At 41.6% G+C, this 16,873-nt stretch overlaps 1 protein-coding gene across 2 annotated transcripts; it reads left to right on the top strand.

Annotated features, from left to right (window-relative positions):
* The first annotated feature begins 2,377 nt into the window (after window positions 1-2,377).
* On the top strand, window positions 2,378-12,256 carry smyd1b (SET and MYND domain containing 1b). Of its 2 annotated transcripts, XM_031829725.1 has the most exons (10): window positions 2,378-2,634; window positions 3,749-3,946; window positions 4,191-4,404; window positions 4,525-4,655; window positions 4,790-4,828; window positions 5,961-6,156; window positions 10,568-10,660; window positions 10,751-10,914; window positions 10,995-11,163; window positions 11,282-12,256. In XM_031829725.1, the coding sequence occupies exons 1-10, from the start codon at window positions 2,513-2,515 to the stop codon at window positions 11,441-11,443; spliced, it is 1,488 nt and encodes a 495-aa protein (XP_031685585.1). In that variant the 5' UTR covers window positions 2,378-2,512; the 3' UTR covers window positions 11,444-12,256. The 2 variants fall into 2 exon arrangements, with proteins under 2 accessions (XP_031685585.1, XP_020346006.1); XM_020490417.2 differs by lacking the exon at window positions 4,790-4,828 and having other exon boundaries at window positions 2,380-2,634; window positions 11,282-12,246.
* The last annotated feature ends 4,617 nt before the right edge of the window (window positions 12,257-16,873 follow it).

The raw sequence follows: 16,873 nt of genomic DNA on the forward strand, positions 1-16,873 counted from the left end.
TAGGGTTAAGTGCCTTGCTCAAGGGCACATTGACAGAGTTTTCACATAGTTGGCTCAGGGATTCAAACCAGCAACATTTCAGTTACTGGCCCAACAGTCTTAAGTGCTAGGCCACATGCCACCTCTTTCACATCCAGTAAGTATAAGAAGTGTTCCACGCTCTCCATAGACACAACAAATCGTAACATCATTATAAAAACATAAAAGGCGGTACCACAAAAATGTAGGTTAGGTTATGACGTCCTTAGTCTAAATGACAAATTGTATACTTGCTCTTTCAAACACAGAAACAAGGTCCCATTGACAGGCAGATAAAATCCATTGTCTGGCCAAGTACTGGGGCTATTTTAGGAATATTATTGTGTTGTGCTTTGTTTACCATACTGTATTACTATATTCAAACATATTTTTCAAATGTTACCATGCTACTGTGGTATTCCTTTGGGGAAGGCTGTCACTGATAACAGGTCTATTACCAGTACATGCATGCCTTAGGGCTGACACAGTGTCTTATGAAACATAACCCAATGTCAAAGACAGGACTGAGACAGACAGAGGTCAAATAAGAAGCATACCCACTAAGTAACGTGGTGTAAGTCTACCCCTACAGAAAAAAACACATTACTTGACATGTGGAAATTCACTTGATTTCACATGAAATTTCACGTGTTTTCTAAACACTTCACGTGTTTTCTAAACACTTCACGTGTTTTCTAAACACTTCACATGTTTTCATGTTTAGTTTCATGTTATCACATGTTGCTTTACATGTTGTCACATGTCATCACATTAACTTCACATAAGATCACTTAATTTCACATTAAATGTCATGTGTTTTTGGAACACTTCATGTGGGTTTTCCTTAAGGGTAACGGCAGCTGGAATAGAAGTCTAATAGCCTATTCTTTGGACCTATTCTTTGGATCTTTGGTGCTTTTCTATAAATCAAATGTCTATTGTTATCAGACTTGAGCTGTTTTCGTCACTGTCATGACTGCTGACTCCTGGCTAAAAGAAGAGAGCATGAACAGTGCACTGAACAGATCCTTCATGGTCTGTCAGCTGAGGTGGTTTGCAGAAAAAGTGTAAATGGGGACACAATCAGAACAGAATCAGAAAAGAACCTCCTTACATATGTTGCTACAAATGATAATATACTGTGTGGCAGATGTCTCATATATAGTAGGTCATGACTCATACAGCGTTATTATGGCAAAATAATGTGACTTTCTTTCAAGCTTGAGTCCTCTTAAGAAATGGTACACATATTTTTCAATGTACACATTACAATGTACGCATCATGTACGAAAATAGTCATCATGTTTGCCATTGATGTGACACCTATTATTATTTTTAAACTTTTACTGTTCAAAAGCAATGCCCCAAGTATAAATGCACTGAAGTACACACGCGAAAGGGTTAAAAAAACAAACAGGTATTTCCTGTGCATCTTTGCCTTTGTCTCCGTTTGTGTGAATTATTTGTGATGCCAAGCTCAAGAAATGCGTTTTTAGCTAAATAGTGTTTTCTAGACACAACTGCAAACTTCAAGGAGTAGGGAATTCAAGGAATTGGTCTGATGGGGATTTCTGGTGTCATCGGCCTTCCTCCTTGCATGAGGAACAAAACCTGTGCCATGTCATGAGGATACCTGGACCACCTATTGAAATGTGCCTTTTGTTAATCAGGTGATAAATCAGGTGATAAATGAGCTGAGAAGGAGACTGAGAAGGGCTAAAGTAAGACTTTTTTTAAATAGACTGTCTTCTGCCAAGTTTACGAAGATATCTTATTGAATTTGTTTAAAGTAACATTGTCAATCCCATGTTCTTGGACATGGTCGCCCTAAAGATCTTAAACAGGGGTTAATGATATTCGCCTGGCCTTATGATATCATACTTGACACCCCACCTAGTCATAGATAGAGATAGAAAGAGACAGAAAGAGATAGAGAGAGAAAGTACCAGAACATGGTGGAGGAAAGGAGATAGTGTGGTGCTGGGTCTGACTAGCTTCCAGCAGCTGTCCAACGTCACCACAACTGACTCCTGACAGACAGGCCCAACTGAGAGACCAAAATACTCCCCAGGACCCAGGAGAGACCAACTCAGGACAATGTGTGTATGGGGGGTGGGGTGGGGGTGATTCAACAGATCAAAGGAAAATAACAATAAAACCATTAAAGTAATGATAACTTTCTCAAAAATGGCAGATGAGCTTTAAGGACACTAGAATGTGATTGAAGTGATTTTGGTCTAGGGTTCCTTCAAGACTAATTTAGTGGCACCCTTCAAACCCACACCAACCCCCTTCTCTATCTGACTTGGTTCAGCTCAAGTGGTGGAAGTCTATTTTAGTAGATTGGGGTGTGGAATGTGCAGTTGTTGAAGAACGTGAAAGATCTACTTTGTAGAGGACACCCATACAGTACTCACTTCCAGTCTCTCTCTCTCTGTCTCCTTAACCTAACGGACTGTTTCTCTGTCTCTCGGACCGGACCACCACACCTGACATGGACAACATTGAGGTGTTTGACTCACCCGGAAAGGGGAGGGGCCTTAGAGCCACTAAGGAGCTGCTTTCCGGAGACGTTCTTTTCTCAGAACCCCCTTTTGCTGCAGTTGTCTTTGACAGGTAAGAAGATGCTGCAGTATGGATGGGGTTTGGCTGGGCACATGAGACATGACTAACTCCTAATGCATGGGCGACCACACATGAGCCCAATATACCGATCCCGTGTTATATGTCTTTATGGCTGCGTTTACACAGGCAGCCCAATTCTGAAACTTTGCCACTTATTGGTATTTTGGCCAATCTGATCAAATCTTTTGCCAATTATTGGGCAGAAGATCAGAATTGGGCTGCAACCATTAACATGTGTTATTCACAGCCACATATAATTAGTTCAAAACATTTACATAGTGTAAAATGGTGATGAGGTCACACACAGGTCCCATGCTGACACATAGGCTAAAGCCTGCCATCGTTTAGTTGAAGATACAGCACTTTACCATGTTACTGTACTGTATTGTTCTATACTGTACTATGCTGTAGTTCTCTCTGTCATCTGCAAATGATTGGACATGACAGTTAGGTGACAGCCGTATGAACTGGTCTTTTGTCACACCACATGTTCTCAGGGCAGTGGGACAGGCCTGGACAGGTTAGGTCTCAAGAAGCAAAATAAATTGCGTTGGAGCATTTTTTGTTTATCTGGAGAGACACAACAAACTTCACCAGATATTATAGGTACAAATCAGTTTGTGAACAACAAGATCAGAGTGCTATGACCTCAGCAGGGGACAGATACATGGGGTCAAAGGTCATCACATGAAGTCATGTGGGGATGTACTTTCCCATCCTTCTTCCCCTGCTATGGATCATGGAACTAGCCTCAATCTCATGTAAGTAAGTAAGCATTGGACAAGTAAACTTTGCTGGAGCCAGAAGGCCCAAATCTCCTATTTCTGTAGTGTGTACAACAGAAGAGGCTAGTGGGAGGAGCAATAGGAGGACGGGCTCATTGTAATGCCTGAATTAATGGAATGGAGTCAAACATGGTTTCCATATGTTTGATGTGCTTGATATTGTTCCATTTATTCCATTCCAACCATTACAATGAGTGTTTCCTAATATAGCTCCTCTCAACAGCCTTCTCTGTTGTACAAGTACACCCCCTGAATAGGACCACAAGGCCACTGAGTTGGTTAAACCTCTGTCTCTGTCTCTCTCTCCTCTCTCTTACTAGTCTTGCAGACAAGATCTGCCACAGCTGTTTCCGCAGGCAGGACAAGCTGCAGCGCTGTGGCCAGTGTAAGTTCGCCCAGTACTGTGACAAGACATGCCAGAGCGCTGGCTGGAAGGAACACAAGCTGGAGTGTGGAGCCATCAAGGCTTTTGGGGCCATCGGGGACAACTTCAGCAAGGCACCCAATGAGAACATCCGGTGAGGAGGGATTGTGTGTGTGGGTGGCACTTGTGGTTCGTGGGTGAGGTGAGGTGAGGGGGAATAGAGGAGGAGGGGAGGAGGAGCCAAAGACTTAGGGGGGTGCATGGGGAGTGAGAGATGGGGGATGCAGGGGGATAGAAAGTGTGTAATGTTGAATAGTTTACTGTCAATTGAGTCATTATCATGTTATGGATGAGCATCAAGGTTTGAACTAACAACTCATGTTCCGTGTCCCTGTCAGTTTGGCCGCCCGCATCATGTGGCGCCTCGATAAAGAGGGCGGTGTCATGTCAGACATGCAGATGACCTCATTGGACGATCTGGAGAACCACATCAGTGACATGCCAGAGGATGATCTGAAGGAGCTGAAGGTGGACATCCACAACTTCTTGGACTACTGGCCACGCAACAGCAAGCAACACCGTGTAGACGACATCTCGCACATCTTTGGAGTGGTAGGTTCTTCCCTCTTCTCTTTCTTCTCTCCATTTCTACCTGTTTCTCTTCCTGTTTCTTCTTATTCTATCACTTTCCTTTTTTCATCTGTCCATCTGTTCCTCTCCATCCCTCTGTAGATCAACTGTAATGGCTTCACAGTGAGTGACCAGAGAGGTCTAAATGCTGTGGGAGTGGGTCTGTTCCCTAACCTGTGTCTGGTCAACCATGACTGCTGGCCTAACTGCACTGTCATCCTCAACCATGGCAAGTATGTACTGTAATTCAATAACAATAGGGACACCATGAGCATTGAGGTTGACTGAGTTATAAGCTGTGTATGTGTGTATGTGTGTGTGTGTGTGTGTGTGTTTGGTGTAAACTGCTTCTTGCTTTGTCTTTCAGTCAGTCGGCTGTGAATACTGTGTATCACTCTCAGATGAGGTGGGTCTTTCTGGTACAATAGTATAACCCCAACAACTTCCTAAATATCATCAATTAAAATCTCACCATCATAAATCCTCATCTCCAACATCATCAATAAAAACCTCACACCCATCCCCCCTATGATGCATCACTATCAGACATAAACTTGAAACAGGGTACTTCATAGGAAGGGCTCAGTAAGACCTGACTTCCAGTTTAAAGTTGAGTTGCTTCATCATATCAAAAATGGTTGCTTGTGTAAAGGACATCACACTGCTCACTCCTGATTCGACCCATACTGAGGCTCGAACCCAGGATCTCTGCCTCGTAAAAACACATGACCACCTTCCACAAGTGTCTTACCAAGTCATGATGCCAAATAGCTAGCAATTTGGCAGCACAAGTGGAGACACTTTAGGTGGAGGATTTTCACAGATCCCCAACTGCTACATTCACCCCCTAAGCTCACTCCGCAGCGACCCCAGCATTGATCTTAGAGCAATTGCAGATTGGGGTCAGGGCACCATTGTAAATGAGGAGTGAATTTCACAAATCCTCATCTGCTACACTTGCTAACTTACTAATTCTGTTACAACTCCACCTACCTCTCCCAGAGCCATATATTTAGATATATCTGGCTCTGCCCTCCCCCTTTCCACCACTCCAGTCCTGCAAGTCACTAGCACCACCTGTTTGCAAGCCAAGCTCAGCAAACATAAGGAATGTCCACCTGTCATCATGTCTTCCTTCACCATTTGTGCTGTTGGCTCTTCTCTGAACATTGTGTTTGGGTTTCCCTCTGTCTGTCTATCTCTGTCTCCGTCACCCTCTGTCTGCCCCTGTCTCTCCGTCTCCCTTTCTCTCTGTCTATCTCCTTGTCTGTCTTGTACAGAGTGCCGTGTGAGTGATAGTAGACAGTAGCAAATTCTATGCTGGTGTTTGGAAATATTGATGAAAAGATCTGTGTAAAAATGTAACCAAATGTTGCCTAAGACCCCTCAGGTGATCTGTGCATTGTCACATGTCAGTGATCTACAACTGTAGCTATGGGTTCATCTCAGAATTCCATTTTAGACTATTGAGATGCACCCTGCCTTTTGCCTCCGGAGCACCCCACATAACTCCCTCACTGCCCCTCTCCTCACCCCAGGATTGAGCTGCGTGCCCTGGGCAAGATCGAGCCAGGTGAGGAGGTGACAGTGTCCTACGTGGATTTCCTGAACGTGACTGAGGACAGACAGAGACAGCTGAAAATGCATTACTTCTTTGACTGCACCTGTGAACACTGTAAAGGTCACATCAAAGACGACCTCAAGATGGGAGGCAAGGAGGTGGACGGGGTCAAGGTAGGGGCATGTGAATGTGAAATCCACCCATGTATGTCATTTAAATTTGACCAACAAACATCCCACTGGGTTCAGATCATGACTTATTATGATAGGATCAAATGATGGGTCCTAGGACTGATTATTGTTTAAAGTGAAAAGAACTGAACCTTGTGTTGCTTTCGATTTATGAACATCATATCCTGTACTAGGCCTTGTGGGAATGTGTTGACTTGCTGTAGGCTAAATCACTGCTAGCTGTAACATCAAATCAAACCACTTTAAAGTTGCTAATAGGCCATGAGTCCACTCACATTCTTTCCTACATCTAGATGAGTCACTGCTTCAGAGGTCAGACTCAGGACAAAAGCCAGCCAAGACAGCTGCCCTCCACGACTACGCTCATAAAAGCAATACCCTAACATTAGAGTACTGGGACTATAGAATTCAAATTCTTTTCCTAGGGCTTTTGTCAGTCCTATGTACACAGATGGCATCATTATGAAAACAGAGAACATTATTGAGCATCTGCAACGGTGACATTGGTAACAAGGCACAATGCATTGTCACGTGATAATAACGTGTTGTCATCGGTGTCAATCAGTGTGTAATTTTGACAAGACCAGACTGACATGTGAGACATGTCTAGTGACACATTATATACTACCCCCACATGTATTCCAGCATACATACACTACCAGTCAAAGTTTTAGAACATCTACTCCTTCAAGGGTTTTTCTTAATTGTTTACTGTTTTATACATTGTAGAGTAGTAGTGAAGACATCAAAACTATGAAATAACACATGGAATTTTGTAGTAACCAAAAAAGTGTTAAACAATTCAAAAAATATTTTATATTTGAGATTCCTGAAAGTAGCCACCCTTTGCCTTGATGACAGCTTTGCACACTCTTGGCATTCTCTCAATCAGCTTCATGAGGAATGCTTTTCCATGTGCTGAGCACCTGCTGCATTTCCTTCACTCTGTGGTCCATTTGTTGTGGAATTATGTAGCAACCAAAAAAGTGTTAAACAAATCAAAATATATTTTATATTTGAGATTCTTGAAAGTAGCCACCCTTTGCCTAGATGGCAGCTTTAAACACTTATAGCATTCTCTCAACCAGCTTCATGAGGAATGCTTTTCCATGTGCTGAGCACGTGTGGCTGCTTTTTCTTCACTCTGCAGTCCAACTCATCCAAAGCCATCTCATTTGGGTTGAGGTTAGGTGATTGTGGAGGCCAGGTTATCTGATGCAGCAATCCATCACTCTCCTTCTTGGTCAAATAGCCCTTACACAGCCTGGAGGTGTGTAGAGTCATTGTTCTGTTGAAAAACAAACGATAGTCCCACTAACTGCAAACCAGATGGGATGGCACATCGCTGCAGAATGCTGTAGTAGCCATGCTGGTTAAGTGTGCCTTGAATTCTAAATAAATCCCTGACAGCATCACCAGCAAAAACATGTTTTTTTCCCACCTTTATTTAACCAGGTAGGCTAGTTGAGAACAAGTTCTCATTTGCAACTGCGACCTGGCCAAGATAAAGCAAAGCAATTCAACACATACAACAACACAGAGTTACACATGGAATAAACAAAATATACCGTCAATAATACAGTAGAACAAAAGAAAACAAAAAGTATATGTACAGTGAGTGTAAATGAGGTAGGATAAGGGAGTTAAGGCAATAAATAGGCCATGGTGGTGAAGTAATTACAATAGCAATTAAACACTGGAATGGTAGATGTGCAGAAGATGAATGTGCAAGTAGAGATACTGGGGTGCAAAGGAGCAAGATAAATAAATAAATACTGTATGGGGATGAGGTAGGTAGATAGATGGGTTGTTTACAGATGGGCTATGTACAGGTGCAGTGATCTGTGAGTTGCTCTGACAGCTGGTGCTTAAAGCTAGTGAGGGAGATATGAGTCTCCAGCTTCAGAGATTTCTGCAGTTTGTTCCAGTCATCGGCAGCAGAGAACTGGAAGGAAAGACGACCAAAGGAGGAATTGGCTTTGGGGGTGACCAGTGAGATATACCTCCTGGAGCGCGTGCTACAAGTGGGTGCTGCCATGGTGACCAATGAGCTGAGATAAGGCGGGGCTTTACCTAGCAGAGACATGTAGATAACCTGTAGGCAGTTGGTTTGGCGATGAGTATGAAGTGAGGGCCAACCAACGAGAGCGTACAGGTTGCAATGGTGGGTAGTGAATGGGGCTTTGGTGACAAAACGGATGGCACTGTGGTAGACTGCATCCAATTTGTTGAGTAGAGTATTTCAACATTGCACCCCCACACATCACACCTCCTCCTCCATGCTTCACGGTGGGAACCACACATGCAGAGATCATTCGTTCACCTACTCTGCATTTCACAAAGACAAGGCGGTTGCAATCAAAAATCTAAAATTTGGACTCATGACACCAAAGGACAGATTTCCACAGGTCTAATGTCTATTGCTCGTGTCTCTTGGCCTTAGCAAGTCTCTTATTATTATTGGTGTCCTTTAGTAGGGGTTTCTTTGCAGCAATCAGACCATGAAGGCTTGATTCACGTAGTCTTCTCTGAACAGTTGATGTTGAGATGTGTCTGTTACTTGAACTTTTTTTGGGCTCCAATCTGAGGTGCAGTTAACTCTAATGAACTTATCCTCTGCAGCAGAGGTAACTCTGGGTCTTCCTTTCCTGTGGTGGTCCTCATGAGAGCCAGTTTCATCATAGCGCTTGATGGTTTTTGCTACCGCACTTGAAGAAACTTTCAAAGTTCTTGAAATTTGATGGATTGACTGACCTTCATGTCTTAAAGTAACGATCAACTATTGTTTCTCTTTGCTTATTTGAGCTGTTTTTTCCATAATATGGACTTGGTCTTTTACCAAATAAGGCTATCTTCTGTATACCACCCCTACCTTGTTACAACACAAATTAATGGCTCAAACTCTTAAAAATCGGTCCCTTTTTTTTGTTGTCTAAATTGTTGCCTAAAATGACATACCCAAATCTAACTGTCTGTAGCTCAGGCCCTGAAGCAAGGATATGCATTTTCTTGGTACCATTTGAAAGGGAACATTTTGAAGTCTGTGTAAATGTGAAAGGAATGTAAGATAATATAACACAATAGATCTGGTAAAAGATAATACAAAGAAAAAAATGTTTTATTGTATTTTTTTTCTACCATCATCCTTGAAATTCAAGAGAAAGGCCATAATGTATTATTCCAGCCCAGGTGCAATATAGATTTTGGACTGATCCAACAAACCATTTCATTTCTGTTCAAAATGTTGTATCTAGACCTCCCAAATGTGCCTAACACTTTTCATGTTCAAAACTGTGCACTCTCCTAAAACAACAGCTTGGTATTATTTCACTGTAATAGCTACTGTAAATTTGACAGTGCAGTTAGATTAACAATAATTTAAGCTTTCTGCCAATATCAGATGCCAATATGTCCTGGGAAATGTTCTTACAACCTCATGCTAATCGCATTAGCCTATGTTAGCTCAACTGTCCCGCCAGGGGCCCACTGATCCTGGAGAAGTTTTAAGAAGGAAAGAAATTCCACAAATTAACTTATAACAAGGCACACCTGTTAATTGAAATGCATTCCAGGTGACTACCTCATGAGGCTGGATGAGAGAATGCCAAGAGAGTGCAAAGCTGTGATCAAGGCAAAGGGTGGCTACTTTCAAGAATGTCACATTTTAAATATGTTTTGATTTGTTTAACACTTTTTTGGTTACTACATGATTCCATATGTGTTATTTCATAGTTTTGATGTCTTCTCTATTATTCTACAATGTAGAAAACAGGAAAAATAAAGAAAAACCCATGAATGAGCAGGTGTGTCCAACCTTTTGACTGGTACTGTATATCTTTACTCTGTAGTAATTGGACATTCTTAATTCCATTATTTTACTTTTTAAATTTGTGTGGATTGTTGTGTATGGCTAGATATTACTGCACTGTTGGAGCTAAAAACACAAGCATTTCACTACATCCACAATATAATCTAGTAAATATGTGTATCAGGCCAATAAAATGTGATTTGAGCAAGCTCCAGGAACACTGCACTGCCCTTATTTTCAAAGACGACCTAGGAACAGTGGGTTAACTGCCTGTTCAGGGGCAGAAGGACAGATTTTTACGTTGTCAGCTCAGGGGTTTGAACTTGCAACCTTCTGGTAACTAGTCCAATGCTCTAACCACTAGGCTAACCTGCCACCTCAGAGTGTGTGTTGTCTGGGGGAGGTGGGAGCAGAGCAGAATAATAATATTTTTCTCTAAACCAGGGCTCCTCTCCTCTCCTGACCTCTACTGTCCTATTCTCTCATCTCCTGTCCTTTTATCTCCTCTTCTCTCCTCTCCTGTCCTTTTCTCTCCTGACCTCACCTGTCCTCTCCTGTCTTCTCCTGTTCTCGCTTGTCCTGTAGGTACCTGAGGAGCAGGTGAAGGAGGTAACAGAGTACAGTCTGCAAATGCTGCAGAAGATGGATAAGGCTCGCTTGGAGGGGAACTACCATGAGGTACAACATAAACACACACACACACACACACACACACACTGGATTCCAAGCCTAAATCAAACCTCCCGCTCTCCTCCTCTCTCCTCCCAGGTTATTAAGATATGCAGGGAGTGTATGGAGAAACAGGAGCCAGTGTTGGCTGATACACACATCTACCAGCTAAGGATGTGGAGCACAGCCAGCGAGGTGTCAGCCTACCTGCAGTTTATTGACGAGGCCGCTGACTATGCACGCAAAATGGTGGACGGATACAAGTAAGTACAATTGACCATAAGAAACCTGTAACCATAAAAAACGGTGTAATTAAATGTATCACTGTATCACATTTTGACAGCAAGCTATACCATCCATGCAACGCCCACCTGGGGATGGCAACCATGAGGGCAGGAGTGACCCACTGGCAGGCAGGGAAGATAGAGGTGGGACACGGCATGATCTGTAAAGCCTATGCCATCCTGCAGAGAACACACGGACCCACACATCCCATCACCAAAGACCTTGAGGTAAGACATGAGACATGCACACACACACATGCATTCTCACACATAAATGCACACACACAGGGAACGATCTCCAAGATTAAAGTCACCTTGATGACCTGATCCCTCCCCCTCTCCCTAGGCTATGCGTATGCAGACAGAAATGGAGCTGAGGATGTTTAGAGAGAATGAGTATATTTACAAAAGTATGCGGGAGGCTGCCCTGAAGAACCAGCCAATGAACATGATGAACGAACCTATGGCGGAGAGCGTCAAGAATCTCTTCCGCCGGCAGAAGAAGTGATCTCACACACACACACACACACACCACACACACAGACACACACAATAGCATAGCAGTGTACACAGTACACACCTTGATACCAGTTTACATCCAGATTGTCAGAGGAATCAACCCCTCTCAGTTCCAACATCCTTGGCTCCTCACCAACCATACTGTAGCTGGGAGACCCCTCACCCTCATATCCCCTCTCTTTATCCCCTTGTCAGCTACACTGGTGTGAAAGAACTAGTAAAAGCAAATTCCCAAAACACATCCACCATTGCTTTAGCCCAACTTGCATTTTCAATATCACTAGAAATTGAGGAAGCCACTTTTAAACTATTATGGGCCCTTTAATGGAAGGATTCGGGCCCATCTGGTAACCCTTATATTGTAACAGACTAGATGAACGGCCCTACCAAAGCTTTAAAGCTAGAATCCTTAGTTGCTGTATCTATTTTAGGACTTATAAATTAATTATATATACCTATTGATTCTTGAAGAATATAACTTATAAATATATAAGCTTGTTTTACTCCAATGTTTGTAAACGATGGAAATGTAAACAAACACTGTATAGCTTTAAAACATGGGTAAAACTATAATTATTATATCGTGAATGGTCAGTCCTTGCATCCATAGCTCTGTATATCAAATTGAGAGTGGTTACATTTCTCCAGGCCCATCTATCGGCCTCATACCAAAACAGAGGAGGGGTGATCGCTTTGTTATTGGTTCAATTAAGAATTCTAGCTTTATTTTCTACACTGCTGGGCTTTTTTAACTTTATATAAAAAAAAGTAACGTCACATTAAAATTGTTGAGAAAAATCTATTGTTGGCTTGTGTGCTGATTTCCTAATGCATTGAATCCCACTGATCCACTGATCCATATTCTTCCAAATTCCAAAATTGGTGTCTCGTTATTGTTGAATTTCTCAATTTTCCCTGAAGTTCTGCCTAAGTATGTAAAATGCTATTACAATGCATTGCAGTGAGACCAGACGATTCCATGCCTTTTAAATGATATTAATCCACAGTGCACATTTGTTTGCTTCTGTGCCAGCTACGGTCATGAGCGGAAAAGAGAAAGAGCTTCATCTAGTGGATACATTTAATCATTACACTCAATATCCATGCCAGTGCAGTAGACCTACAGGGCTTATAAGGCTGTAATAAGAGCACGGGTGGTGGCGAAGGGTTGAATTGCATTCATGTCACATAAGTCATAAACAGTTCATGCATTCACAATGTATTGATAAATGAACCCTAAAATAGTGTTATTAAATGAACCCCCCATACATATGCCCCTGGACTCATGTGAGGAGGGACTGTGAGGCCAGTCACTGTGGAGAGCAGAGGAGATTCTCTGCCAAAGAACATCAGTCCTCCCACAGTGCACACATACACAAGCAGAGGGAAGAGGAAACTACTGTACTTTCTGAAAGGCCTACACCAGGTGGTAAGGGTAGACAACATCACCTCTGCCACACTGACTCTCAACACAGGGCCCCACAAGGATGTGTGTTTAATCCCCTCTTGTACTCCTTGATCGCCATTGTTGGGGGTAATGCCTTACAAAGTAACACGTTAGATTACTCAGATTACTTTTTTGTGGTTAAGAGGAACCTAACACATTCGTTTTTCACTTTAAGTAATCAGTTATTTAGTTACTTTTTCAAGTAAGCAAGTATTTGGAACAATTAAAAAATCCCTCCCTCTATGTTTGTTGAGGGTCTCTTTCTGTTTCCCAGAGGAACTGGCTCTTGGACAACTCCCTAATTTATTGTTACTTTGGAGGAAAGCAGTGAAATAAATAACCAAGGTGTGATTGAAGGTGTGCAGTTTTATTTAGACTCTGAGTCATGAATGTTGTAATGTGTTGAATGTTCTAATAAATGTTGTAATACGTTTTCTTTTGAAAAGCCTCCTGTACAGCTGCCAAAACTCATTTGACAGGTGTGCAGCAGGTATGTGAGGGGTTGTAATGTCCCTTTTCATAGCCGGGCATTTCAGCAAATAAATGCCTGTTTCAAATAAATGCCGTGTCTAAATGAATTGTTTTAGAGTGAACTTCAGTGAGTACCGTAAAGATTGTGAAAAATAAGATAAAGGTGAGCAATATCATTGACATGGATTAGACGGCAGTGTGGTGTTACTTATTCGGCTCAACTGGATACATTCTCTCACTCACCCAACTACTGAGAGAATGGTGCTGTCACAGCCATGGATTGTAACCATCTGATTCCAAGGGTTGCAAGTTAGAATGCAGAGATAGAATGTTGTTTTTTAGATTTTTGTTTTAAGCCTATCCCAAACCTTAACTCTTACCTTAACCATTCAGAGTTAATGCCTAACCTTAAGATTTCAGAGTTAATGCCTAAACTTAAAATGAAACACTTCTAAACACATTCTGCAGTTTCCAAATCACCTACACTTGCCGAACAACTCATTAAAATGACCCCCTGAGCTCTATTTCAAAATATTACTTTTGGGCAGAATTACTGTGATTCCATGCACTCCCCACCGGCACTTGCAACACTCAAAGCACAGTAATATATTTAAACTCAAAGTATGCCATTCTGTTCTTTTGAAATTAATTTTCAGAGTTTCATAATGTTCTTTAATACCTGCCCTTAATGATTTAATAATGACTTATATTTGTGATGTTGTTTACTTAATGGATTATAGTACACTTGAATTGTGGTGTTTTCCATATAGCCTACAGTTAGCCTATATAAACTAAATAAAATACTATTGTGTTCTTTAGACTATTGTGTTCTTTAGACTATTGTGTTCTTTACATTTTCTTTCATATTCTAATGTTGCCTTAGACCTTCATAAACACAACCAAATTATTATTTTTGCAATAGACATAGGTCTATATGAAATGTATTTACCTGTACATAGCCCATCTATAAATAGCCCAAACAACAACCTCTTCCCCTACTGTATTTATTTATTTATTTTTCTCCTTTGCACCCCAGTATTTCTACTTTGCACACTCAACTACTGTCAAAACTACCATTCCAGTGTTTTAATTGCTATATTGTACTTTTTATTTTATTTTATTTCACCTTTATTTAACCAGGTAGGCTAGTTGAGAACAAGTTCTCATTTGCAACTGCGACCTGGCCAAGATAAAGCATAGCAGTGTGAGCATACAACAAAGAGTTACACATGGAGTAAACAATTAACAAGTCAATAACACAGTAGAAAACGAAGGGGGGGTCTATATACAATGTGTGCAAAAGGCATGAGGAGGTAGGCAAATAATTACAATTTTGCAGATTAACACTGGAGTGATAAAAGATCAGATGGTCATGTACAGGTAGAGATATTGGTGTGCAGAAGAGCAGAAAAGTAAATAAATAAAAACAGTACGGGGATGAGGTAGGTGAAAAGGGTGGGCTATTTACCAATAGACTATGTACAGCTGCAGCGATCGGTTAGCTGCTCAGATAGCTGATGTTTGAAGTTGGTGAGGGAGATAAAAGTCTCCAACTTCAGCGATTTTTGCAATTCGTTCCAGTCACAGGCAGCAGAGTATTGGAACGAAAGGCGGCCAAATGAGGTGTTGGCTTTAGGGATGATCAGTGAGATACACCTGCTGGAGCGCATGCTACGGATGGGTGTTGCCATCGTGACCAGTGAGCTGAGATAAGGCGGAGCTTTACCTAGCATAGACTTGTAGATGACCTGGAGCCAGTGGGTCTGGCGACGAATATGTAGCGAGGGCCAGCCGACTAGAGCATACAAGTCGCAGTGGTGGGTAGTATAAGGTGCTTTAGTGACAAAACTTACTTCGCCACCATGGCCTATTTATTGCCTTTACCTCCCTTATCTCACCTCATTTGCTCACATTGTATATAGACTTATTTTTCTACTGTATAATTGACTGTATGTTTGTTTTACTCCATGTGTAACTCTGTGTTGTTATATGTGTCGAACTGCTTTGCTTTATCTTGGCCAGGGTCGCAGTTGTAAATGAGAACTTGTTCTCAACTTGCCTACCTGGTTAAGTAAAGGTGAAATAAAATTATAAAAATTATTTAAAATTATTAGACTTAGAATGCTGACATCAAGAAGCTGTATCAATGGCTTAGGTAGCCTATGGGGTATCAAGACCTGGCTTTTCGAGTGTTTAGGAAATACCTTAAGAATGATCAAGTCATTTTTTGGGGGTTACTTTCGACAGCAAATAATGGTATACCATAAAGAGTTACTTTTAAAGGAAGTAACGTTGTAATATAACAAGTTACTTTGAACTTCTCAGCACTCTGTGTGTAACATCTGCTTCCAACTCCCACTCTCCAACACGTAGATCCCCTAAATGCAGCTCACTTACCGGTCCACTTTCCAGCTCACACTCTCAAACACCTATATCCTCTGAATGCAGCTCACTCTCCAGATCCCAATCACCTGAATTCTAATCACCTGTTCACACACCTGTATGTCATTATCACACACTATTTCATTCAGTTCTTTGCACCCCATCATTGTGAGGTATTGTTTGTTTTGTGACACACTTCTAGTCGGAGCGCTGGGTTGCCTGTGAGTTTCTCCTCCTGTGTATGATAGTTTTGGCCTGCCTCACTAACAACACTTTTTGCCTATTCCCTCCTTGTACTTTAGCCTGCTATCAACCTATTGCCTGATCTCCCAGATGACCTTACTAGCCTTTTAATTAACCTGCCTGTACTGTTGCCTTTTTGGACCCCCTGTGTATGACCTTCTGCTTGCCCCTGGACCCAGGTTCCTGCCTCCTGTGGTCCTGTACAAATAAACACCTGAAGAAGCTGCACTTGAAACCAGCTCTCTCCCATCGTGTTCACTAAACTGCGTGGCCAGCAGGACTCCAACACCATCATCAAGTTTAATGATGACATGACGTGGTGATGATGGTGATGACTTGTCCTACAGGGAGGAGGTCATAGACCTGGGGGTTTTTCTGATAATTTTTCTTGTGTTTTCTTCATATCTAAAGTATTACCTTTATTTCACTGTAATGTTTTACACCTGCTGTATCATGTATATGGGACAATAAAACATGAACCTTTGAACTGCTGTTAGATGTGGGTATACTGCAAGGATATTATGTAAACTAAAGCTGAAACTAATCATGGAAAAAGTATTTAGTAAAATAAAATAATTAACAAACTCTTGAAAAACGGACTATACTGAAATAATTATATTTGACTCAATGCTCCTGATAAATGCAGCTAGGAGAAGATGTTTAAAAAATGGCTAGTTTCTGCATCACTATCACTAGCTTTCAGAGAAAATTGGCTAGGTAGCTAACTTTATTCTTACATATACTAGGTGTACTACAAAAGTTTAAAAGCATTGTATTAGGTGTAAATACAGGCAAGAGTGTTTCCTTCCATCATAGTTTTTTGCGCCAGTCTCTGTGCTATTGCTTGCCACATTTTGTATGGAGGTAGTTTTGTGC

The sequence above is a fragment of the Oncorhynchus kisutch genome, linkage group LG8, assembly GCF_002021735.2.
Source record: "Oncorhynchus kisutch isolate 150728-3 linkage group LG8, Okis_V2, whole genome shotgun sequence".
Classification (NCBI taxonomy): Eukaryota; Metazoa; Chordata; class Actinopteri; order Salmoniformes; family Salmonidae; genus Oncorhynchus; species Oncorhynchus kisutch.